Here is a 25362-nt window from a genome sequence, read left to right on the forward strand (position 1 = left end):
CTACCATTAAAAACCTATTAACCAAAGCCTTCTTGATCTTTATCACTTTCTTCTCTCCCAAATTCAAAATTTCTACAGGACTACCATCTGTTCCCGATGACTTTTCTCCATTGATATATCACTGATTTATTATACATTACCATTTTTTGGCTCATTTCTTCCTATCTTATCTATTAGTTCTTTGGTCTTATCTTCTTTTCTTAACCTCAGCACTGAATCAACGTCCATAAAATACTTGCACCTGTGCTCTTTTATTGGTTTCCTAATTCCTCTGCTTTATACAAATCTTTAAAGAATTTCCAAAACATCTCCAATACCTCTACAGGATCATTTGTTAATTTTCTTGTCATAGGCTCCCTCAGTTTGGTAACAACATTACTTTCTGTTGCTTAAGTCACAGTGCTAAGATTTGTTGTGCTGTGGAGTTACTGCAAATACTTGTTTTAACAACAACCTTTCTAAACTCATGCACATTATCCATATACTCACTCATTCTCCCTTTAGCACTCTGCAATTGCTCCTTTTCTTGCTCTGCTAGATTCCCTTTCTTCTGCAATACTTTGATATTTGTCAAGCTCTCTAAATAATTCCTATTACTTCTTTCCCCATATATTTTTCTCTCTTTATTTCAACCACAGTTTTCAACTCCATTTTCATTTAATCCCATTCCCTACCTAAACCTTTTGAAGAGATATATATCTTCCTTAATAATTGAAAAATCATTTCAACAATGCATTCCATACGTTCCTCTCTTTTTGATAGATAAGTAAGAAAGTGCAGTGTCTCATTTTTACTTCATTACCCTGCAACTTGGTCTTGGTACATGGGTTAAAAATAGTTATTGGATGTGTTTCAGAGATAACTATCTATGGTCCTGCGAAACTATTTCTATCTAGTCCAGCCCAGTTAATGTACCTAGGAGAATAACATATAAAGTGCGTCTACATTCCTGCTACTAAATTTCATTGCAAATGCTGTCATACAATTCTTCAAAAATCTACCCTCTTTTGTTTATATTTTCCCTTCCAGTACTAGATACATTCTCAATATTACAAATAAGGTTTCACTCTGCTCATAAATAATAATCCCTGCTGAAAGTTAATTTCTTCCAAAATTCAGTTCAGTTCCATAGCAGTTTTAGATGCAATACACATACATGTCGGTGCAATACCCCTTCCTTGTCAATAACCCCTTATTACCACAATTCTACCATTATTGTCTTTCTTTTTCTATCAACATTGGAGCCCCTCTCACAATTAGTATAATTACTCCCCTTTTACTTTGGCCCTGACACTATTCTAAATGTACATTTTGAAATTCTTTCCTTGCCAAATTCACGTGCTCATTCTATCTGACTATGTATTTTATAAAATTGCTATTTGCACCCTGTACATCTTAATATAATGCATTACTTTTTGACTCTAGTTGCAGTGCCATTCCACATTAAAGCTTATAAGGCAACTATTCTGATAAAAAGCCACTGCTTTTTCAAATTCTGCATTACAATACTTTTAAATATATGCACACACTAATGCCTGGTATGTTGATCTTGTAAGCAGTAATGTTGCTTCTCATCCCTGTTTGAACTCATCAAATTTTCTTAGACTTTTGCTTCAATAAAACCACAAAACTTAATACATTTCAAACTCCAACCAATTTAAACTCACGGTAAGCACACAAAGCTATATACACTTTCCAAAAAAGGACATTACCCCTCCATATAAGGGCAGTTGCACCAATGGACAGCTACACCCATAAGTTTTACCTATACTAAAGTTAGGTAAAGTTAAAGTTAGTGGAAGTGCATCTAGAACCTGTGTCCAGTCTTGCACAGATACTATCTGTCCTTATCTTATCCTTTCTTCCCTTCAAACTGTTGAAAATCAACTTACATATTCTGCTATCTTACTTTTAGCATTAAAAAAGTGCACTGCCTATCTTTAAATGAATACACTAAACTGTGTGTCGTTATACTTAATACTGAAGTAATAAGGCTGCAACTACTTGCAAAATATTCACTTTACTTAGTGTTAAGTTTTACTTGTCTGCTTGCCAGATCCCGTTTAAATACTAATTATGATTTTTCATGCACAAATGACTCACGGCACATGGTTCAGTCATTTCTTGATCTGCTTGCATCTGTGGATTCACCATCTCCAATTGCAGGCATCTGATGATGGAAAGCAATAGTATTAAAATTTCAAGAAATAAGAAGTTATGTACTCAACATAACATTCCATCTGAGTAGGTAAACTTCATTTGTCAGCAACCTATGGGTTATCGGATCCATATCGGATCCGAGCCGGCAGTTTCCAACAGCTAAGATCCGAGCTCCAAGCTCATCCCCCTTACCCATAACCCCCTGCCATCCCTTCCCGACCTCAGATCGAGTTTGCCTAAAAGCAAGGCTTGCAATCACCACCTGTCTAGGGTAAATTGGGTACAATCTACCGTGAAGCAGGAATATCAAGAACATCCGAAGAGGACAGGGGGACGGAGGGAGGGACGGTTGCTGACAAATGAAGTTTACCTACTCAGATGGAATGTTATGGTGAGTACATAACTTCTTAATCTGAAGTAGTTAACTTAATTTGTGCATCAACCTATGGGACAGAGTCCCCAGCTACCTGAATTTTGGGAGGCCCTTAAGGAAGGATGCTCCGGAGCACTGCGGAGCCAAAGGATGCTCTCCCTCTGGAAACCAGATCTAACTTGTAGTGGTTTATAAAAGTGTGAGAAGAGGCCCACGTGGCAGCCGAGCAAATGTCATCCAACGAAACTCTAGCTCGAAAAGCCGCAGAGGTAGAAACAGACCGAGTTGAATGGGCATGGACTCCCTGAGGAGCAGGCCAGCCAAAACTCTCATAAGCCAAGAGAATACACTGAGAAATCCATCTGGATAGTGTGACTTCAGAAACTGCTTTCCCCAAACTGGATTTAGCAAAGGACACAAACAGCTGATCTGAACATCTATAACTGGCTGTCCTGTGCAAATAAAATCTCAACTGTCTGTGTACATCCAAAGAGTGTAACTTGTATTCGCCTTTATTTTGGTAATTGGGAAAGAAGACTGGCAAATTAATAGACTGGTTAATGTTAGCCTCGGAAGCAATTTTGGGAAGAAAAGAGGGATTGGTCCTGAGGAATACCCTATCCTTGTGGAAAGTCAAATACGGAGGCTTAGCACAAAGGGCTTGAAGCTCCGAAACCCTTTTCCGAAGTAATAGCGACTAGAAAAGCTGTTTTCCAGGATAAGAATTTAAGATCTACCGAGGCAGCAGGCTCAAAGGGAGAAGCTGTTAAGGCCTGGAGTACCAGCGATAAGTCCCAAGGAGGGATCACATCCTTCACCGGAGGTCTTAGTAGGAAGGTGCCTTTTAAGAAGGCCTTACACAATCTGGATGAGGTCAAAGGGCCAAGATCACATCCAACGTGGGAATGAGCGATTGCCGCCAACTGTACTTTGACTGTGGAAGAGCTAGCACCTTTCTCAAACAGTCCCGATAGAAATTCCAGCACAGCTGGTAACGGAGCTGTGAAGGGATCCAGATTCTGATGTTCTGCCCAAATAGAAAAACATTTCTATTTGCTACGATAAACTTTCCTAGTAGACGGCTTGTGAGCGGCCACTAGGATCGCTTTGACTGGGGAAGAGATACCAGGAGTCCGATCTAACAGTGGAACTGGATCAACCAAGCAGTGAGCTTGAGGTTGTCCAGGTTCGGGGTTGGTAGACCCAAGGGGTGAGATATCAGATCCGGGGCAGGATCTAGAATCCAGGGAGGATTCACTAGATGAGACCACAGATAAGGGAACCATGCCTGACGAGGCCAGAATGGGCCAATGAGGATTATCGTGTTCCCCAACCGTCTGGCTTTCTGCAGAAATTTCAGCATCAGGGGAAGAGGTGGGTAAGCATAAAGTAAACCGGGAGGCCAAGCATGCACCAGAGCGTCTCTTGATGATTCCCCAGGTGGGGGAATTAGAGCAAAGTAGGTGTTGCACTTCTTGTTTGAAGGGGAGGCAAAAAGATCGCAACAAGGTTGACTCCATTTGGAGAAGATCTGCTTCGCTACTTTGGGATTCAGAGACCACTCGTACGGCGACAGGATGGTGCTACTCAATTTGTCCGCTAGGATGTTGGACCAGCCCGGAATGTGCGTCTCTACGAGAAAGCGGTTGGTGGAAATCGCCCATTCCCAAACTCTCATGGCCTCTCGACAAAGTGGATAGGACCTGGTTCCCCCTTGTTTGTTGATATACCAAACGACAGACATATTGTCCATTTGGATCGCAATAGTCCCGACGGGAAGACGGCTCTGAAGTGCTTGCTACGCTAACAGCACCGCCCTCATCTCCAGGACATCGATATGCAGTGAGGTCTCCGTCTGGTTCCACGTGCCTTGGACGGTCCTGCCGCAACAATGCCCCTCCCCCCACCCGAGGCGAGAGGCGTCCGTGGTCACCGTGGCTAGGGGAGGGGAAATAGAGAAGGGACTCCCCTTTTGGAGGTCTGGAGACTGGAGCCACCATAAGAGGGCGCTCCTGCAAACCCTGCTGAGAGGAACAGGATAGCTCATGGGATAACACAGGAAGGACCATTGCACTTGGAGGGTCCATTGCAGAATTCTCATATTTAGGCACGCCATGGGAAGGAGATTGATGGTAGCCGCCATCGAGCCTAGGGCCCTCCAGGACCAGTTCCGCCAGAGGGGTCGGACAATGAAGAATGGCCTGCACACGAAGTCTTAGGGATCGCATCCGGTCCGGAGGTAAGAAGGCTAAGAGCTGGTTTGTGTCCAACCTGTCTCCGATAAAATCTATGACCCGAGTCAGGAGTAAGGAGGATTTTCCAGCGTGGATCGTGATTCCCAGCCGGGGAGCTAGGCGAAGAAACAAATTCCTGGCTGTGGAGAGTAGATGCCTTGTGGGGGCGGTCAGGAACCAGTCATCCAGGTATGGGAAGACCTGAATTCCCTGGAGTCTCAGGTGGGCCGCTAACACCTTGGTGAACACCCTGGGGGCCATGGTGAGACCAAAGGGGAGGACCCTGAATTGGTAATGGCTGGCTCCTAGCCTGAAGCTGAGAAACTTCCTGGATCGTCTGTCCATTAAGATGTGGTAGTACGCATCCTTGAGGTCTATGGAGCACATCCAGTCGTTCTCCTGCAAGAGGGGGAGAATGGACTGAAGAGTGACCATCCGGAACTTTTCTTTGGCTATTGCCAGGTTCAAGAGGGATAAGTCGAGGATCAGTCTTAAGTCCCCTGTCTTTTTTGGCACCAAGAAGAACCTGGAGTAAAAGCCCGATCCGTATTGGTCTGAGGGGGGGGGCGTGCTGGATCGTTCCTTTTTCTAGCAGCTGCCGAATTTCTGCGGCTGCGGCCTCCTTCTGATCGGGTGGGACATCGGGGAGGCACTTGGGTCTGAGAGGGGAATGGAGAAACGGAATCTCGTAGCCTCTGGATATGATCCGAAGGACCCAGCGGTCTGTCGTGATGGACTCCCAAGCTGCTAGGTGCTTCGAGAAACACCCCCCCAACTGCCTCCAGAGTGGAGCAGTCGGGTAACCCCTCAGGGTTGCTGCATGGGTTGATCAGAGAAAGGTTCTCTGGACCCAAAGTTCTTCGGGCCCCGTCTGCCTCTAGGGCGGCGTCCACCCTGTCCTCCTCTGCCTCTGAAGGACGGGGAGTCCGGAGCAAAACGGGATTGCTGAGACTTTCGGAACCACATCTTCTTCTGTCCCTTTTGGTTCTTAGAGAAGGACCTCTGGGGAGCAGAGAAGCGGACTCCAATGGCAGACGTCTTCCTGTCTCTCTCGCTCTGGACCAAGGTGTCGCGTACGGTCTTGCCAACTCGATGCTTGAGATCAAGCTGCTGGTAGTAACCGCGGCAAACTAGATCTGAGGTCAGGAAGGGATGGCAGGGAGTTATGGGTAAGGGGGAGGAGCTTGGAGCTCGGATCTTAGCTGTTGGAAACTGCCGGCTCGGATCAGATATGGATCCGATAACCCATAGGTTGATGCACAAATGAAGTTAACTACTTCAGATAAAGAGGTTATGCACTCACCATAACGTTCCATCTGTGTTGTCCATTTTCACTCTTCCTTAACTGGTGGATTCACATTTGAACCACTGCATATGCCTCAGCTGTGGCAACTTAGAACTCTCGAGCTTCTCCTTTACCCAGAATGACCCAATGTCCATTACTTCAGATCTTGTTTGCTAGCTAAAGCATAAAGGAATCATTTTTATACAAAATAGGCGTATAAAGAGAAAAAGAAAAAAAGGTTAGACACGACTATATCTGGAGCTTTGTCATACTTGGAGTATACAAATGCTTATATATTCCACTCACTCTTCCAGAAAAAATGTAAGGAGGGGGTTGGTGGGTGGGGAGTTGAGGAAAAATGAAAATGGACAACACAGATGTAATGTTATAGTGAGTACATAACTTCTTCATCTGATGTAGTCAATTTTCATTCTTTCCTCAACTGATGGGACCAAGTCCCCAGCTACCTAAATCCCAGGGTGAACTCAAGGGAGGATATTCCTAAGCACCACTGAGCCAAATGATGTCTACCTCTTGATACCAAATCCACTTTGTAATGAGTGATAACAGTATGAGAGGAAGCCCAAGTCGCTGCTGCACATATTTTGTCCATGGAAGCCCTTGAATGAAAAACTGAGGAAATTTTTATGGACCTGGTGGAATGAGCACAAATTTGCTTTGGTAAAGGGATATTCAATTTGTTGTAAACAAAGGAAATGCAACCAGTAAGCCATCTGGCAAGAGCAATTTTGGATACTGGTTTACCCAGTTTCATATCAGCAAAAGAAACAAATAACTGATCTGTAGCTCTGATGTCCTTTGTTCTGTGTAAACAAAAATGCAGTTGCCTATGAACATCCAATAAATGTAACAAATACTCACCCTTGTTTGAAAATTTGGGAAGAAAACTGGTAAATTGATGGACTGGTTAATAACAGATTCTGAAAGATGTATTAGTTCGTAATATAATTATCTTTATGAAAAAAGGCTTGAATTTCGGAAACATGTCTGGCTGACGTAATGGCCACCAAAAATAAAGTTTTCCAAGAAAGAAATTTAAGATCACAGTCATGTACAGGTTCAAAGGGTGGATGAACCAGGACTTGCAGTACCAGAGTTGATCCCATGGAGGAGTAGGGTCTTTAAATAGAGGTCTTAACAGAAGTGTGCCTCATAAAAAGGTTTTACAAAGCTTATGAGAAGCGAGTGAGGAACCGTCAAATTCAATATGGAAATTAGAAATTACTGCCAAGTGAACTTTAATTGTTGAAGAACTAGCTCCTTGATTAAAAAGTAGCATCAAGAAATCAAGAATATTATAAGTGGGGCAGAAAAAGGTTCCACCTCATTTTGAAGTTCAAAGTGTACAAATATTTTCCATTTACTAGCATAAAGTTTCCTTGTAGATGGTTTAAGGAAAGATAAAATCTGGCAGAAAGGAGACAAGAGCATAGGTTGTCTGGCTATTACTAGAAATGGAGAAACCAAGCTGTCAGCTTGAGACTGCGGAGGTCTGGATGTATCAAGCTTGTTGGATGAGACAACAGATCTGAAACCGGGTCCAGAATCCAGGGTTGATAAAGTACAGTTTTGTACCTACCATAAATGTAGATGTTCGAGTGTATACCCTGCTGCAGTCATCACACTTGGGTTATCCTGCCATCAGGCGGTCCCGCAGTCGGCCCGAATTCCAAAGTCTTGGCCCGGCGTCGGTTGCCGTCGCTTCTTCCCTGACGTCAGTGTACCAGGGGTATATAAGAGGCATCCAACGCCATTTTCTTCAGTTTTTCTTGCCCCACATGTCATATGCCCTCCCCAAAAAGTGGTCAGTAGATAGTACCAATAATAAAAGTTTAGCACAAACAAAACATCCCTCCAGCTATAAGCAAATACACCACAAGGGTTGTATCGGATTTTAAGGTATTGAAAGGTTTCAGTTAGGTCAGAGGGGATGGAGGGAGGGTAACCTGGACTGCAGCAGGGTATACACTCGAACATCTACATTTATGGTAGGTACAAAACTGTACTATGTTCATCGTGTTACCCTGCTGCAGTCATCACACATGGGTTGAATCCCAAAGCTAAGGATGGGAGGTGGAGTCAAACAGGGTTAGAGGAGGCTAGAAGGCCCTGCAAAACTGCAGTGGCAAAGCCAGCTCTAGACTTAGAGTAAAGTGGTAAGTGATAGTGTTTGGTGAAGGTGTGTACTGAACTCCAAGTTGCAGCTTCCAGAATATCCTTGGTTGGCACCCCCCTGAGGAAGGCTGTAGGTGTAGCTGCTGCTCTGGTGGAGTGGGACCTTATGCCAGCAGGAACTGGTTTTCCATGATGGGTGTAGCAAAAACATATGCAATGTCCTATCCATTTGGAAATGGTCTGTTTTGAGACAGCCTTTCCTTGTGATGCTGTAGCATAGGATACAAAAAGCTGGTCAGATTTTCTGAAAACCTTAGTTTTATCCAAGTAGTAACATAGTTGCATGTGAATGTCCAAGGAGTGCAGGAGTCTTTCTCCTTTGTTCTGTGGATTTGGGAAGAAGGTGGGTAAATGGATGGTTTGATTTAGAGCCACACTGGATACCACCTTTGGCATAAAGGAGGGGTTAGTTCATAGAGAAACTCTGTCTTGATGAAAAATGAGGAAAGGCTCTACTGCCATTAGTGCCTGTAGCTCTGAGACTCTTCTGGCTGAAGTAATTGCTAGAAGCAGGGCAGTCTTCCATGATATAAACTTTAAATCAGCTGAGAAAGCTGGTTCAAAAGGTGGCAGCGTAAGTTTTTCCACAACAAAGTTGAGGTCCCAAATTGGTGTTGGTGCTGTCCTGGGAGGCCTAATGTTTGTGGCCCCTCTGAGGTACTGCCTTAGAAGTGAATGTGAAAATAAGGGAGGATCCGTGTTGTAGTGAGCTGAAATAGCTGAGGCGTGGATTTTAATAGATGAAAAAGAAAGTCCTTTGTGTAACATCTCAGTTAAATATTGTAGTATCTGAGGTATGTCCGGCTCAAGGGTATTTTGGCCTTTAGCTTGGTTCCAGGCGCAAAATATTTTCCATTTGTCTGAGTAGGCTTTCCTGGTGCTGAGCCTCCTGGCCTCCAGAATGACATCCATAACAGCTTGTGAAAGAGGAGCTGGCTGGTTGCTTAGGTGATTTGCCATGCAGCCAAATTTAAGGTTTTGAGCTGGCTGTGTAGAATCTGACTGTCTTGCTGTGTGAGCAGATGAGGAATTTGTGGTAAAATCCAAGGTGGGCCATGGGCCATGTTCCTTAGTAGTGGGTACCAGTGCTGGCGTGGCCAGTCTGGGGCAATGAGTATCATCCGGGGTCTCTCCATCCTGACTTTCAGCAGCACCTTTGTGAGAAGGGGCAATGGAGGAAAGGCATATACTGTCAGCGTTTTCCAACTGAATGAGAGTGCCTCCACTTTCCAAGCTTGATGGTGAAATGTCCTGGTGCAAAATTTTGATAGCTGATAGTTTTGGGGGTTGGCAAACAGATCTATGTCTGGGCGCCCCCCATTTTTGAATTATCATTGCAAATACTTGTGGATCCAGTTTCCACTTGTGGGGATCCATGATGTTCCTGCTTAGGTCGTCTGCCAACGTGTTCTTTTTTCCTGGCAGGAATTGAGCTTGTAATTGAACTTGGTAAGCCAGTGCTGTGTTCCACAAGGTCATTGCTTGCCTGCATAGAGGGTAGGAGTGTGTACCCCCTTGCTTGTTTATGTACCACATTACTGTGGTGTTGTCTGTCCTTATTATAAGCTGTCCTGGATGTAAGAGGTCCTTGAAGGCTGTCACAGCATTCTGTACAGCTAGCATTTCATTTTGATTGATGTGCAGATTTCTTTGATCTGCAGTCCATATGCCTTGAACGCACTGTCTTGTCATGTGTGCCCCCCAGGCATAGTCGGATGCATCTGTTGTCATAGTTTGCCTGGCTGGGGGTAAGGTGAAAGGCTGACCCTTGTTGAGGTGACATGCCTGTGACCACCATAGAAACTCCTGTTGAAGGCAGGGGATGAGAGGTATCATTGTTTCCAAGCTGTGGCTGTGTTGAGTCCATACGCTTTTCAGGTACCATTGTAATTTCCTCATATGCATTTTTGCAAATGGTATTAGTAGTATGCAAGATGCCATGAAGCCCAAGGCCTGCAGAATTTTTCTTGCAGGGAGCTGGGCCTTTGTTGCCATTATTTTGAAGAATTGAGTTAGTTGTAGTTGCTTGTCTGGCATCAGATAAGCCATCTGGGCCGTTGTATTCAAGCTGGCGCCCAGGAATGTTATATTTTGTGAGGGCACTAGTTTTGATTTCTTGTCATTTACTGTGTACCCCAGGCAACTTAGAAGGTGTTTTACAAAAGCCAGATGTTGTAAGAGAATGTCCTTGCTTTCTGCTTGGATGAGGCAGTCGTCCAGGTATGGGTATATTTGAATTCATCTTTGTCTGCTGTATGCAATTACTGGTGCCAGGCATTTTGTGAAGACCCTGGGCGCAGTAGATAAGCCAAAGGGCAGTGCAGAGAACTGGTAATGGGTTGAACATGCAATGAAACGGCGGTATCTTCTGCAATTCTGTCTGATAGGGACATGCAGATATGCCTCCTTGAGGTCCAACGTTACTAGTCAAGCTTTCTTGCCCAACATGGGAAGAAGCTGCTGTAGTGTTAGCATCTTGAATTTGGGTACTTGCAAGAAGGTGTTTAGAATCGAAAGGTCCAGAATGGGTCTCCAAGCATTGTCCTTTCTGGGGACTAGAAAGAGCCTTGAGTAAAATCCTTGGCCTTGCTCTTGTGTAGGTACCAGTTGAATGGCTCTCATGTCCATGAGAGCTGTAATTTGTTTTTGTGCCTCTGCCCATTGATTTTGTGGCAGGTTTGGCATTCCTTTTATCCTTGGCAAGGTGTGGAAATGGAATCTGTATCCTTGTGAGACAATGTCTAGGACCCATTTGTCCTTTGTGATGATGTGCCAGTTGTCTGCAAAAAGTGCTAATTTTCCTCCCAAGGGAGCTGCCAAGAGAGCTTTGCTTGGCAGTTTGAAGTTTAAGTCATTGTGTTTGTCTTCTAGTAGTTTGGGACCTGTCTTCTCCTCCCTTCTGTGTTGCAGTGCCCCATTGGCGAGGTTTGTAAAGGGTTTGTGCTTGACCTCTGCCCCTTGGGCGTCTGTATTTACCCCTCTGTGGTCTGTCAGAAGCTGGAAAGGGCCAATTTTTTGTTGGCCAATTTCTGCTGAAGCGTGGGGGTTGTACCTGTAAGAAATCTTTGACTGTCTGCATAGATTTTGCCTTATCCTCCATTTTCTTTAAAACTTCTTCTGCTTTAACTCCAAACAAGACATCCTGCTGTAAGGGTGCATCTAGTAACTTTGCTTTAACATGATCTGGCAGAGTTTGTTCCTTTAACCAAGCATGCCGACGTATAACAGACCCAGTAACAACTGCTCTACAGGAAGCTTCCAAGGAATCAAATCCACATTGTAAAGTATGTTTGCCCACCTGTTCAGCTGCATGCAACAGATCCTGCATTTCCTTGAATTCAGACTGTTGAGGATGCGTGCTCATCTTTTGTTTTATTTGAGACAGTAGAAATTGCTGGTATTTCAGCATGTGAAATTGACAATTTAGTGCTCTCATAGCTAGAGTAGCTGAGGTGTAAACCTTCTTCCCCCACCTATCTAGTGCTCTGGAGTCCCTTTCAGAGGGTACAGGATTTTTAGCCATAGAAGCCTTAGCCCCTTTGGGACCCTGGGAGATTGTCTCTGGGTCAGCAGCAGGGCTTTTGTAAAGGAATTTGTGTGAGTCAGGCACTCTATAATATCTGTCTGGTTTGGCTGGAGCAGGAGGCAGAGAATCTGGATTTAGACTAGATTCTAAATAAACATCATCCACAATGTCAATGTCTAAAACTGGAGGGATAGCAAGTGGTCTGTGCTGGGGGAGTAAAATAAACTCTCGGAGCCTTTTCTTTGAGTCGGAGTAGTCCTGACCTTCCCAGTGGAAATGTTCCCTCATGTTATGTAAGGTTTCCCCAAAGGAATAGTCTTCAAGGCGAGAAGCTGAGGGAATGGAATCTTCAGCATCAGAATCTTCATAAGGGGGAAAGGAGTAATCCTGTTCCTCAGAGGAGCCTGAGGAAATAGACAGTTGATCAGAGGAGGCATAATCCTCCTCTTGTCTAGGCCTTTTGTCTGGGGGGGGGGTTGGGAACCCCTGATTAAAGAAATCAAATCTTCAGCCATTTTAAGCATCTGTTTCTTAGGCATGGGGCCTTGAACTGGAGACAAGTGCAGTCTTTTTTGGTTTTAGAGGAGTCTTAAGCTTAGCATAAGATTTTATGGTGAGAGTAGTCGGTCTGAAGACACCTTCTGAAACCAAAGGTGTTTCCACAGCACCGGCTTCTCCTTCTGCAACATTGTCGGTAGGGTCCAAAGAAAATGGCTGCGTTGGCCTAGAACTCTCTGCTTGAGAATCCGAAGCGGTCTGGGGTTGGGGTTGCAATTCTGCGGTCGCCAGGGGCTGCATAGGCGCCTCACTGAAAACCGGAGAACCGGAGACCAGCCCAGCCGAGGCCTCGGAGTCTGGCTTGGATCAAGGCTGCCTGTCTTTATCTTTGCGTTTTTTATGCACGCCGGTAGTCGGTTGCTCCGACGGCATAATGTAATTAAATTTCCTACCGAAGTAGTGTTGTGCGAAATCAAAGCGTCGCTTTATAGTTCGCTTATTGAACCTAGCACAAAACCGACAACCAGTGACGTCGTGGTCTGGGCCTAGGCAAGGTATACAATAAGAATGAAAGTCCTTATGAGGTATTTGCTTCCCACAAGAAATGCAATTGTTAACTTTTTCTGACATCAGACTGAGGCAAGAAAAGGTTCCCCAACGGGGTACTTAGCTTTGAAGACTTCGGACTGAAATTCGATTAGAAAATCTCAGGTGTCGGCCGAGCGGCACTTGCGAACTGCTTCTGCTTTGGGCACCGTGTGGCAAGAAAGACTGAAGAAAATGGCGTCGGATGACTCTTATATACCCCTGGCGCACTGACGTCAGGGAAGAAGCGACGGCAACTGACGCCGGGCCAAGACTTTGGAATTCGGGCCGAGTGTGGTACTGCCTGATGGCAGGATAACCCAAGTGTGATGACTGCAGCAGGGTAACACTATGAACATCTTAAATGAGGCCATAGGAAGGGAAACCAAATCTGTCAAGGCTAATAAGGTGCAATGAAGAGGACTTTGCTCTTCAACCTGGCAGCTCTCTGTAGGAACTTTGGAATCAAAGGAATTGCAGGATAAGTAAACGGGGGGGGGGGGGGGGCAATCATGGTGAAGACCATCCCTCTTGGACACCCCTGTGGGGGGATTAGAGCAAAGTAGCTGCTGCACTTGTTGTTTAGAAGAGATGCAAAGAGATTGCAGCAAGGCTGTTACCATTGTCGAAAAATCAATTCCACTACTTTCCTGTTGAGGGACCAATCATGAGGTAAGTAGGATGTACCTGCTCAGTTTGTCCGCTAGTACACTGGACTTCCCTAGAGTACGAGTTGCTATAAGAAAGCGTATGGAAGAGAGCACCCCACTGCCAAACCCTGAGCACTTCTCGACACAGGGGGTAAGATCTGGTTCCTCCTTATTTGTTGATGCACCAAACTACTGACTCGTTGTCTGTTAGAATCGCAATCATTCCTGAATGGAGCAACAACAAAATCTTCACCGCTAAGAATAAAGTCACAACACTCTGTACAAATCCCAAGATAAAGCAGCAAAACGTAGTGGCGACAAAGGGAGAGTATTCTGAAAGGCCTACAGTGTTAGAAGCTCTGTTCTCAAGTCAAGGACACTGATATGCAAAGTAGCCTCTTCAAGGGACCATGTACCTCGGACTGTCTTTCCCAGGTAATGCTCCCCATCCTAGCTGGGAAGTATCCATGGTCACAATGGCCTTTGGCTGACGGGGAATGAACAAACAACCTTGTAGAACCTCTTCTGACTGACTCCACCACATTAGATCCCTCCTGCATATACTGTTGATTTGTATCAGAGCCAATAAAGGAAGGTTAAGTATTGAACCAAGAAAAATATGCCAAACCGGTGTCTGCCAACCACCACAAATCACCAACCAACCAAAAACTGGAACTGGAAGTGAAGCAAAAGAACCTCTTCCAAAATTGGTTTTAAACGTTTTAATCCACAGTAAAACACAGTAAGCCACTTACTTGCGTGGCTTACTGTGTTTTACTGTGGATTAAAACGTTTAAAACCAATTTTGGAAGAGGTTCTTTTCCTTCACTTCCAGTTCCAGTTTTTGGTTGGAAGGTTAAGTATTGACCACTGGGAGGTCAGCATCCACTGGAGAACTCTCATGTGAAATCTGGCGAAGGGTAGTAATGTTACTGTTGCTGCCATTGACTCCAAAGCCTGAAGGACCACATGGGCTGAAATTTTGGTACTGCAAGCTATCTTTTTTACTTGTGCTCTTATTGTCTGAACTCTGGAGAGAGAAAGTGAGACTATAATTGATTTTGTATCGAGCAGTGCCCCTATGAACTCCAGACTTTGACTGTAGTAGACTTTGTAGTTTATGGTTATTCCTAGTACAGCATATGTCTGGATGACTTTTTCTCTTGCCAAAATGAGCTGATACCTGGTCTGGGTGAAGATGAGCCTATTGGCTAAATATGGAAACATCCGGAATCCCTGCAGTCTCAAGTGAGCTGGTATGACTGCCATGCATTTGGTAACCACTCTGGGGGCTGTGGTGAGACCAAAAGGCAGAACTCTGAACTGGCAGTGACTGGCTCCCAGCTGAAAGTGTAAAAATCACCTGGATAATCTGTTCATCTTTATATGATAGTACGCATCCTGAAGATCGATTCAGCACATCCCACTGTCCTTTTCCAAGAACGGAAAAATGGACTGAACCATGACCATCTGGAACTTGGTCTTGCGAACCAATCTGTTTAAGAAGCTGAGATCCAGAACTGGTCTCCAGTCCCTCATTTTCTTTGCCACTTAAAAGAACTTTGAGTACGTTCTGGATTCTAGCTCGTCTGGGGGGAACCTTTTGGATGACTCTTTTTTTCTAGCAGTCTTTGAATTTGAATTGCTGTTTGTTCCCCCTGATTGGATGGAACATCGAGGAATTTTCTTGAATTAGGAAGATAACGGGAAAATGGTATTATATAACCTCTGGAAATGATTCTCTACACCCAGATATCTGTCATTTCTAGCCTGGTTCTCCAGTGCAGGGACATGCAATCCAAGACTGCCTACAGAGGGGGATAATAGGGCCTCCTTTTAGAAATGCTGAAAAGGTTTACCAAAGAAAGAATCTCTGAAACCTTAGTTCTGTGGGTCACCTCTGATGCAAGGTGGCATGTACTGTTTGAGTTCCTCCCTCTGCCTCTGGGGGAACCTCCTCCATGTATGTCCTGGAAAGATTCTTGGAATTTTTGAACCACATTTTACCCCCACCTCGATGATTCCTTGAAAAGGATCTTTCAGGGGTGGAAAAATGTATGACCATGGCAGAAAGAGTCTTTCCATCCTTCTCAAACCTGGACAAAGTATGTTTAACCTTGGAGCCAAAAAGAGACATTCCAACAAAAGGAGCACTGATAAATAAAGACTTAAAGGACTCTGCAAAATCACATAAGCGTATCCAGGTTTGTCTCCTAATGACAATGCCTGAACCCACAACTCTAGAGGTTCCTTCTGTTATATTAGAAATTACCCTCATGAAGACTCTGGATATAGGTTGTAGGCTAGCCAACTGAGAGGTGACAAATGCTTTCACCGCTTCAGAAATGGATCCTGAGAGGGTATCGGACAACTCCTTAATCAGAGGTCCCTCTTTAGTCTTGTGAAATGTACCAAATAGTTCCAGTGACCTTAATGTGAAGGTTGCTAAAGCAGAGACATGCTTCCTGAATCAGTCCATCACCAGAGACTCCTTGCCGGGGGATGAACAGAGGAACTTTATTCCACAAGTTCCTTCTTAGTGGCCGCTGCCATGACCACAGCATCAACAAGCACACCCTTGGACCAAAACTGTTTATCCTCTGGAGCGGTCATGATTTTATCTGGTTTCCTGGGGATTGGCTCAATGGTGTCTGGATCCTGCCATGCCTGTCATGAGATCAAGTTAATGAGCTCATCGATGGAGTCACCCAGGAGATAGATGGGCTGGTACCAAATGCCTCCAGGAGTACAGATTCCTTCGATGAATGGTTACTGGGCTTCCAACCACCTCTCTGTTTTAGGATCTCCAGGATGTCTCCGAGTGAGACATCATCAGGAGGTGACTATGGGCACCCTTCGCTCTCATCAAAATCTGTATTGTAGGTGACAGATTCAGGGGAAATCTATACGCGTTCTGTAGATCAATTTGTGTATATATCTTTAAGAAGCCATCCAAGGGCTTGCACAACTGTATGAATACTGAGCACATGCAAATCTGACTGCCATTTTGTAGTAAGCTGTTGAGACGTAAGCATGTATGTATGTAAAGTCTGTCTGTTAGCCAGTTTGTTTATATTTTATGATGTTGCTATCAATCCTGATGTGTTTCTGCATATTAAAGCATCTAAACAAAATACCCTGCCTGCTTGTCATCTATTATAGACAGGGATGAGTGACACTTCCTCTTGCATTTCCTTTTCTTATGGAACTCCTCAGCGGGGTAGTCTGGGGATGTGTCAGAAGAAGTGGGGTACACTGATGGGAAGCTTTGGGTTTCGGTAATGGCTGTCCCTATGGAGAGGATAGTTGAGACTCGAGACACAGAGACGGTACAGATGTAGACAGAGTATCTGAGGAGGTATGCACCATCTGAGTTAGGGGTGCAGACAAGGCTATCTCCATGACCGCAAAGGTGGACTGCCCCAGCGAGCGATAGGACCCCAGATCTGAGACAGTCAGTCTCTGATCCACAGTCCCTCCTTGCCCCAAAGACAGTCCACCCAAGGCTGAAGTTGGAGCCAACCTAACCATTGTTGAGGCTCTGAGGTGAAGAGAGATGGCTCCGAAACCCTGGGAGTCGAATGAAGCACCTCGGACCCCACAGGGTAGAATTCCCTCCAACTTTGGATTAGACTGAACTCAAAAGCTCACATCAAGCCTCAGATCTGAGGACAAAGGAATTCTTGGATCCAAAGCTAATGGGCCCAGATGACTTAGATCCAAGGGCTCAGAAACCTTAAAAGGAGTCACAGGAGGAACTAGTAATGGTGGAGTGTTGCAAGTACACATCTGATTCAAAGGAGTAGCAGCAGGAAGGATCACAGACTGACTCTGCGCTGAGCAACTTTTCCTCACTAACCTCTCCACATTCCACATCATCTCCCACAAGGCTTCTGGAAGAGCAAGTGGTCATTCCTGAATGAGATCTTGGCCTCTCTAAGAGGGGGGAAGGAACTCTGGAGGGAACCAGGTCCAATGAGGGGGGAGTATTTTGTTCTGGGTAAAACTACCAGATCAACACGTCTTTCTGTCTGATCCGAGGTGTGTTTAAATTTTAGGCTTGTCCCATCCAAAGAGACAGCTGGATCCAAGGATTGTTTCTTTATATGTTTCGAATCCAAGGATGAAATCAGATCTATAGATTTTGGCTTTTTGTTCTTAGGATCAGAGGGAATGGATGGCTCCGTAAGAGACCTTTTCAAGAACTTCTCCGAAGACTAAGAAGAAGCAGTGGAAGTGCTTGGAGAAGTGGGAGAAATTTTTCTAGATTTTTCTTTAGAAGCACCAGATAAAGCTTCGTGCCAAAGGAGGACAGAAGTAAACCCTTCAGTATTAATTTGTTTTTGCATTCAACCAGAGACCTTGGTATGACAGATTGAACAATTTTCTTGGAGATGAAGGTGTCCAAGACAGTATATGCAAAGAGTATGAGCGTCAGAAAAAGGGTATTTTCTGACACGTTTTCCACACATTTTAAAACCTACCTGGCTCTTATCTTCCTCCAACATGTTAACAACTGACTCTAACAACTACTAAAAAAAAAAAATCATAGGAACACACTCCAAAAAACAAAACTATAAACTTTAAAGATTCTAACTCTAATAGAGTAACTACAAAGGTAGTGAAGAGCTATGAAGTGTCTACAAGGGAAAGGGAGAAAAAAGAAAATACTACTTATAGTATTTTACAGAGTACGCTGGTATAAAAAAGATAAATGAGAAAAACTATCAAGAAACACTTATTTAAATTCAAGCTAAAGAGACTAGCAATCACAAATTTTGCTGGAAGTGGCAAATGAGATCTGAGGTAATGAGGGTTGGTGTATTCTGGATAAGGGAGAAGCTTGAGAATTCTAAGTTGCCAGTAGCTTTTGCAACGGCAAAGTCAGATATGATGGTTCAGATCCGAAGCCATCAGTTGAAGATAAAATGAAAACTGACACATCAAATCTATATTTTTTTCATGGTTTCCATTTTCCAGCCTGCAGCATAAAGTAAGAACATTAGTCTGTTTTCCACTTGTATAAAGGGGGAAATTATTTTATTTTAATACACATATAACATAATCAATACAATTTTACACCCCCCCCCCCCCTTCCTGGCTCTGACAGCTCAAGATCACAGTATTACAATGCTTTTATTCAACTTTTATTTGTTACATTATAAACCTTGGAACATTAACAGTCAATAAAACATACTTTCCAACTGTAATATCACTATTATAAACAGCAGTCCCTGATAGCACTCCTCGACCTCACATTTAAAATACCTCTGCCTACTATAGAGAATTATTTTACAATATAGCATGCAACTTACTTAAAGAAATTTATTATAGTCATATTACCAAGAAGAAAACATTTTTACATACATCTTCAGTCCCTTCATTGTCCTTCTAAATGTTAAAGACAGAAGTTGGAATTACACTGTTTAGTTCTTCCACCAATTTAACACAGTCAACAAGCTTCCAGTGTTTTTAGCCACTTCTTGCAGAAACACAGTTCTCATATCTAAACAACATGTAATGGAAAGGACACTTTAATTCTCCCGTTTCCTAACTTTACGTTAATTGCTGGTCTTCCTCATCATTTTGACCAAACAACACTGGTCTCTGTTTCAAGTCTAAGGTACACCTGTTTTTGTAGTCAACTCTGGGGAGTTTTGTGTCACTCATTCTCCTTTGGAACAATGGAAAAAGTTTCACTAGCAAGTTCTGTCTATGGACTTATTGCCAGAAGAATGAGAAACAGAGTTCCCCTTCAGCTTGCTGGTTCACTTTTTGTATCTGTTCTGCATCCAGAAATGCATTTGATCTTCAAGGAAATATATTCTAAAGACAGCTTGCTTTTTTGGCAGAGTCCAGCTGATGAACATTTCAACTAAAACTAGGACTGCTTAGAGGTGGCTATTCCTTAATGTCAGATCATCTCTGGGCACTCATGCATTTTGAAAAGTCCATGTCTGCATAATTACTGAAATTTGTTGTAAATGTAGAGAGTATGCTCCCCCCTATACCATTGTTTTACACTTTTCTTGCTTTCAGGCCAAATTACAACTCTGGTGGAGTCTCCATATTTGTCAATGAACAATTACTTCCAGGCAGATCCCTAGGGAGTCACAAACTGAACTCAGTGAAGTACAGATCACTATGTAGGATTACTTTTCAACTAATATCTTGTTACAGAACATTTTATTTGACCCTGATGACCATGTAAGATTCCTCAGCGATGTCCATCATATTGATCACTGCTGCAGTATACTGCCTTAACTATACAGGTTTTATCCTGCCAAGGATATAACAGACTGACAGCTTCCAGAGCTTCAGGGCATCTTCCATGCACCCAAACTGTCAAGCAGCTTGAGCTGAGCTGACTAAAAGAGAAATGTGGGTGCAAAGCCCTTCAGACCTTTACTGATACTGTTCAGGCTTTTGAGAATCCAAAGTCTGCCTGTGCTCTCCTTTGCTGGGCAGATACATTCCCTTTGGGGGAAAAAAATTCCGTTTTGTTGATGCTTTACTGCTTTCCTCTTTAGAAAAGTTATTTTAAAGCTAGTAGGTGTTGTGTTTTAATGGAGTGTGTTGAGACACTAATGTACTTTTAAAAGGAGCATTACTTTTTTCTGTCAGTTAAAAATTAGTGTAAAATAACTGAAAACTTTTTTTTTTTTTGGTGAAGAAATTGTTTTTCTTGTTTGGGGCTAGCTAAATGTGTTTTAAAGTATTTTTACTGTTCTTTTCTATCAAAAGAGAACTTTTGTGGACTGGTAGCTTTATTGGCAACCCCTACAACCTTCCCTGGGAAAGAAGCTCCATTCTCGGCTTGACCATGGAACAGACTCTGCTGTGGCTTCTGCTGTTCCTCAGAACACTCATCTTTTGCCTGGATTTCTCTAAGATAGCACCTACAACCACTATGGATCAGGGGTTAGCCATGTCCTCTGTGGCTGTTGAGATCCCTCAGTGGGCAAGGGAGAGCCACTCTTGTCGGTCCTGGGAGAGGGAAAATACAGTTTTGTACCTACCATAAATGTAGATGTTCGAGTGTATACACTGCTGCAGTCATTACACTTGGGTTATCCTGCCGTCAGGCTGTTCCCCAGTCGGCCTGAGTTCCAAAGTCTTGGTCCGGCGTCGGTTGCTGTCGACTCCTCCCTGACATCAGTGCAGCAGGGGTATATAAGATGCAGCCAACGCCATTTTCTTCAGTTTTTCTTGCCCCAGATGTCAGGTGCCCCCAAAAAGGTAGGCAATTCAAATTGCTAATAAAACATACATAAGAAAAGCAAACAACAACTTTCAGTTACCAGCAAATACTCCCCATACGTAGTAAAGGGTAGAAGACATAGGGACATACCAGCCAGTAAGAGGGGAAGGAGGGAGGGCAACCTGAACTGCAGCAGTGTATACACTCGAACATCTACACTTATGGTAGGTACAAAACTGTACTATGTTCATCGTGTTACACTGCTGCAGTCATTACACTTGGGTAGAATCCCAAAGCTGAGGTAGGGTGGCTGGTTCTATAAGGCATTAGGGGTGGCTATAAGGCCCTGCAGCACTGCAGTGGTGAAGCCAGCTCTGGATTTAGAGTATGGAGGTAGATGGTAATACTTGGTGAAGGTATGTACAGAACTCCAAGTTGCTGCTTCCAAAATATCCTTGGTTGGTACTCCTCTGAGGTAGGCAGTTGAAGTGGCTGTTGCCCTGGTGGAGTGAGATCTAATGCTGCTAGGTACAGGTTTCCCATGGTGTGTATAGCAGAAATGTATACAATGTCCTATCCATTTTGAAAAAGTCTGTTTTGAAATGGCTTTTTCCTGTGCTCCTGCAGCATATGCTACCAATAATTGCTCAGATTTTCTGAAAGCTTTGGTTTTGTCCAAGTAGAAGCGTAACTGCCTGTGTATGTCCAAAGAATGCAGTAGTCTCTCCCCTTTATTCTGTGGTTTTGGATAAAACGTTGGCAAGTGAATAGTTTGGTTTAGAGCCACACTTGATACCACCTTTGGCATAAACGTTGGGTTAGTTCTTAAGGACACCCTGTCCTGGTGGAAAATGAGGAAAGGTTCCACTGCCATTAGTGCCTGTAATTCTGAAACTCTTCGTGCTGATGTTATTGCCAGGAGCAGAGCAGTTTTCCAAGAGATATATTTTAAATCTGCTGTGTTAGCTGGCTCAAAAGGAGGTCAAGTTATTTTCCAACACGAAGTTGAGGTCCCAAGTTGGAGTAGGTGCTCTACGGGGCGGTCTTATGTTTTTAGCTCCTCTGAGGTACAGTCTTAGCAAAGGATTAGAGAAAATTGGTGGATCCCTGTTGTAATGAGCAGAGATGGCAGAGGCGTGGATCTTGATGGATGAAAAGGAGAGACCTTTGTCCAACATCTCAGTTAAATAGTGTAGTGTCTGAGGAATGTTTGGGACAAGGGGGTCAAGGCTGTGAGCCTGGTTCCAGGCACAGAATCTCTTCCATTTATCCGAATAGGCTTTCCTGGTACTAGGCCTTCTGGCCTCCAGAATGACATCCATAACAGCTTTGGAGAGAGGCATTGTTTGCTTGACTAAGGAATCTTCCATGCAGCTAGGTTTAAGGTCTTTAGCTGGCTGTGAAGTATTTGATTGTTGTGCTGAGTCAGCAGATGTGGGATTTGAGGCAAAATCCAGGGTGGTCCTTGTGCTAAGTTCTTTAAGATTGGGTACCAGTGCTGGCGAGGCCAGTCTGGTGCAATCAGGATCATCTTTGGCTCTTCTTGCCTGGCTTTTATGAATACCTTTGGAAGGAGAGGTAGTGGTGGGAAAGCGTATACTTGTAGGTTTTTCCAACTGAATGAGAGGGCATCCACTTTCCATGCTTGTGGATGGTAACTCCTTGTGCAGAATTTCTGTAGCTGGCAGTTCATTGGGGATGCAAACAGATCTATGTCCGGGCTCCACCATTTCTGTGTTATCATTCTGAATATTTGTGGATTCAATTCCCATTCGTGGGTATCCATGATGCTTCTGCTTAAGTCGTCTGCCAGTGTGTTTTTCTCTCCTGGCAGGAATTGTGCTTGCAGATGAACTTGATAGTTTAGAGCTGTGTTCCATAAGGTCATGGCTTGTCTGCAAAGGGGGTAGGAGTGAGTGCCCCCTTGCTTGTTTAAGTACCACATAACTGTGCTGTTGTCTGACATTAGTAGTAGTTGTCCTGGATGCAGTAGGTCCTTGAAAGCTATAAGGGCATTTTCTACAGCTAGCATCTCTTTTTGATTGATGTGAAGGTGCCTTTGTTCTGTGAGCCACTTGCCCTGAATACATTTTCCTGCTATGTGTGCGTAATCCGATGCATCTGTTGTCAGTGTTTGCCTGGCTGTGGGTTGAGTAAAAGGCTGTCCCTTGTTGAGGTGACAAGCTTGAGCCCACCATCGAAACTCCTGTTGAAGGCAAGGAATTAGTGGTATAACTGTTTCCAAACTGTGACAGTGTTGAGACCAGACACTCTTTAGGTACCACTGTAGTTTCCTCATATGCAGTCTGGCATATGGAATTAGTAGTATGCAAGATGCCATGTAACCCAAGGCCTGCAGAATTTTTCTTGCAGGGAGCTGGGTCCTTGCTGCCATCAATTGAAAGTATTTAGTCAGTTGTCCTTGCTTGTCTGGCGTGAGATAAGCCATCTGGGCCATTGTGTTCAAGCTGGCACCCAGGAATATTATCTCTTGTGAGGGCACTAGTTTTGATTTCTTTTCATTTACTGTGTACCCTAAGCAACTTAATAACTTTTCTACAACTGCCAGATGCTGTAGAAGAATGTCCTTGCTCTCTGCTTGAATCAGGCAGTCGTCCAGGTATGGATAAATTTGAATTCCTTTCTGTTTGCAAAATGCAATTACTGGTGCCAGGCACTTTGTGAAGACCCTGGGCGCAGTAGATAAGCCAAAGGGCAGTGCAGAGAATTGATAGTGCATTGAACCAGCTGTATCTTCTGCAGTTTTGTCTGATAGGGACATGCAGGTATGCCTCCTTGAGGTCAAAGGTCATGAGCCAAGCTTTCTTGCCCAATATGGGAAGAAGCTGCTGTAGTGTCAACATTTTGAATTTTGGAACATCCAGGTAAGTGTTTAGAGAAGAAAGATCCAGAATAGGCCTCCAGGCTTTGCCCTTTCTGGGAACCAGAAAGAGTCTTGAGTAGAATCCTTGTCCTTGCTCCTGTGGTGGTACCTTTTGAATAGCTCTCATGTCCATGAGTGCTGTAATTTGTTTTTGAGCCACTGCCCATTGATTTGGTGGCAGATTTGGCATTCCTTTTAACCTTGGCAGAGTGTGAAAGTGGAACCTGTAACCTTGAGATACAATGTTGAGAACCCATTTGTCTTTGGTGATCATATGCCAATTGTGATAGAAAAGTGCCAGTTTTCCTCCTAAGGGGCTGCCAAGAGAGAGCTGTTTGGCAGCTGTAGTGGGAAGTCATTGGGGCTGCTTTTTATATGGTTATGGCCTGTCTTCCCCTTCTTTCTGGCCTGATGCACCCGATTGTCGAGGCCTGTAAGGACCTTGTGGCTGACCTCTACCTCTTGGACGTCTGTATCTGCTCCTTTGCGGTCTGTCTGTAACTGGAAAGGACCAATTCTTTGTTGGCCAATTTCTGCTAAATCGAGGAGGCTGAACCTTTAAGAAATACTTCACGGTTTGCATAGATTTTGCCTTATCCTCCATTTTCTTTAATACCTCTTCTGTCTTAACTCCAAATAACACATCCTGCTGCAAAGGTGCATCCAATAATTTTGCTTTAACATGATCTGGTAACGTACGTTCTTTTAACCAAGCATGCCTTCTAATGACAGAGCCTGTAACTGCTGCTCTACAGGAGGCCTCTAAAGAATCAAAACCACATTGCAAAGTATGTTTTCCCACTTGTTCAGCTGCATGCAATAAATCCTGCATTTCTTTAAAATTAGGAGGATCTGAATCTGGAAGCATTTTTTGTTTCAACTGAGACATAAAAAATTGCTGATATTTTAGCATGTGAAACTGGCAATTTAAGGCTCTCATGGCTAAAGTTGCAGACGTATATACTTTCTTCCCCCATCTGTCTAATGCTCTGGAATCTCTGTCAGAGGGAACTGGATTCTTTGCTGATGAGGCCTTAACCCCTTTGGGTCCCTGAGAAATAGTTTCAGGGTCAGCAACAGGGCTTTTATAAAGAAATTTGTGTGAGTCAGGGACTCTGTAGTATCTGTCAGGCTTAACTGGGGCTGGAGGTAAAGAATCAGGATTTAAGCTGGATTCAGTATACACATCATCCACAATATCTAACACTGGCGAAATAGCAAGGGGTCTGTGTTGAGGTAATAAAAGGAAGTCTCTGAGCCTTTTCTTGGATTCTGAGTAATCCTGGCCTTCTCAATGGAAATGCTCCCTCATGGTATGTAAGGTTTCCCCAAAGGAGTAGTCCTCAGGTGGAGAGGCTGATGGAATTGATTCCTCAGCATCAGAATCCTCATAAGGGGGTAAAGAATATCCTAGGTCTGAGGATGAATCTGAAGAGATGGACACCTGGTCGGATGAGACATGGTCTGCATCCTGTCTAGGCCTTTTATCAGGAGGGGGATGGGACCCCCTGATCAGAGTGATTAGGTCTTCGGCCATTTTGAGCATTTGTTTCTTAGGCATGGAGGCCTGTCCTGGAGAATGCTGTATTTGTTTCTTTGTTTTTAAAGAAGGTTTAGACCTAGCAGAGGGTTTAATGCTTAACTGAATAGGTCTGAAAACACCCTCTGAAGCTGCGGGTTGTTCAGCTACTCCGGATCCCTCTGATGGATTAGTTTCAGTAGGCTGAAAAACGTGGGCGTCCGAAGGGCCGGACATCTCCACGTGGGAGT

General features: G+C 44.0%; 1 protein-coding gene across 4 annotated transcripts in view; it reads right to left on the bottom strand.

Moving 5' to 3' along the window:
- LRRC57 (leucine rich repeat containing 57) overlaps nucleotides 1-25362 on the bottom strand; it is a 549540-nt gene that overhangs the window by 80070 nt on the left and 444108 nt on the right. For 2 of the 4 annotated variants that reach the window (XM_044074079.1, XM_044074080.1), the window contains one exon: nucleotides 2104-2170. The exons of the other annotated variants lie outside the window; for them this stretch is intronic. In XM_044074079.1, coding sequence (XP_043930014.1) covers nucleotides 2114-2170 — 57 coding nt within the window. In that variant the 3' untranslated portion in view covers nucleotides 2104-2113. The remainder of the gene's footprint in view (nucleotides 1-2103; nucleotides 2171-25362) is intronic. 4 annotated transcript variants of the gene reach the window in all.

The sequence above is a fragment of the Protopterus annectens genome, chromosome 6.part0 (genome assembly GCF_019279795.1).
Source record: "Protopterus annectens isolate FY-2018-M chromosome 6.part0, PAN1.0, whole genome shotgun sequence".
In the NCBI taxonomy this organism is placed as follows: domain Eukaryota; kingdom Metazoa; phylum Chordata; order Ceratodontiformes; family Protopteridae; genus Protopterus; species Protopterus annectens.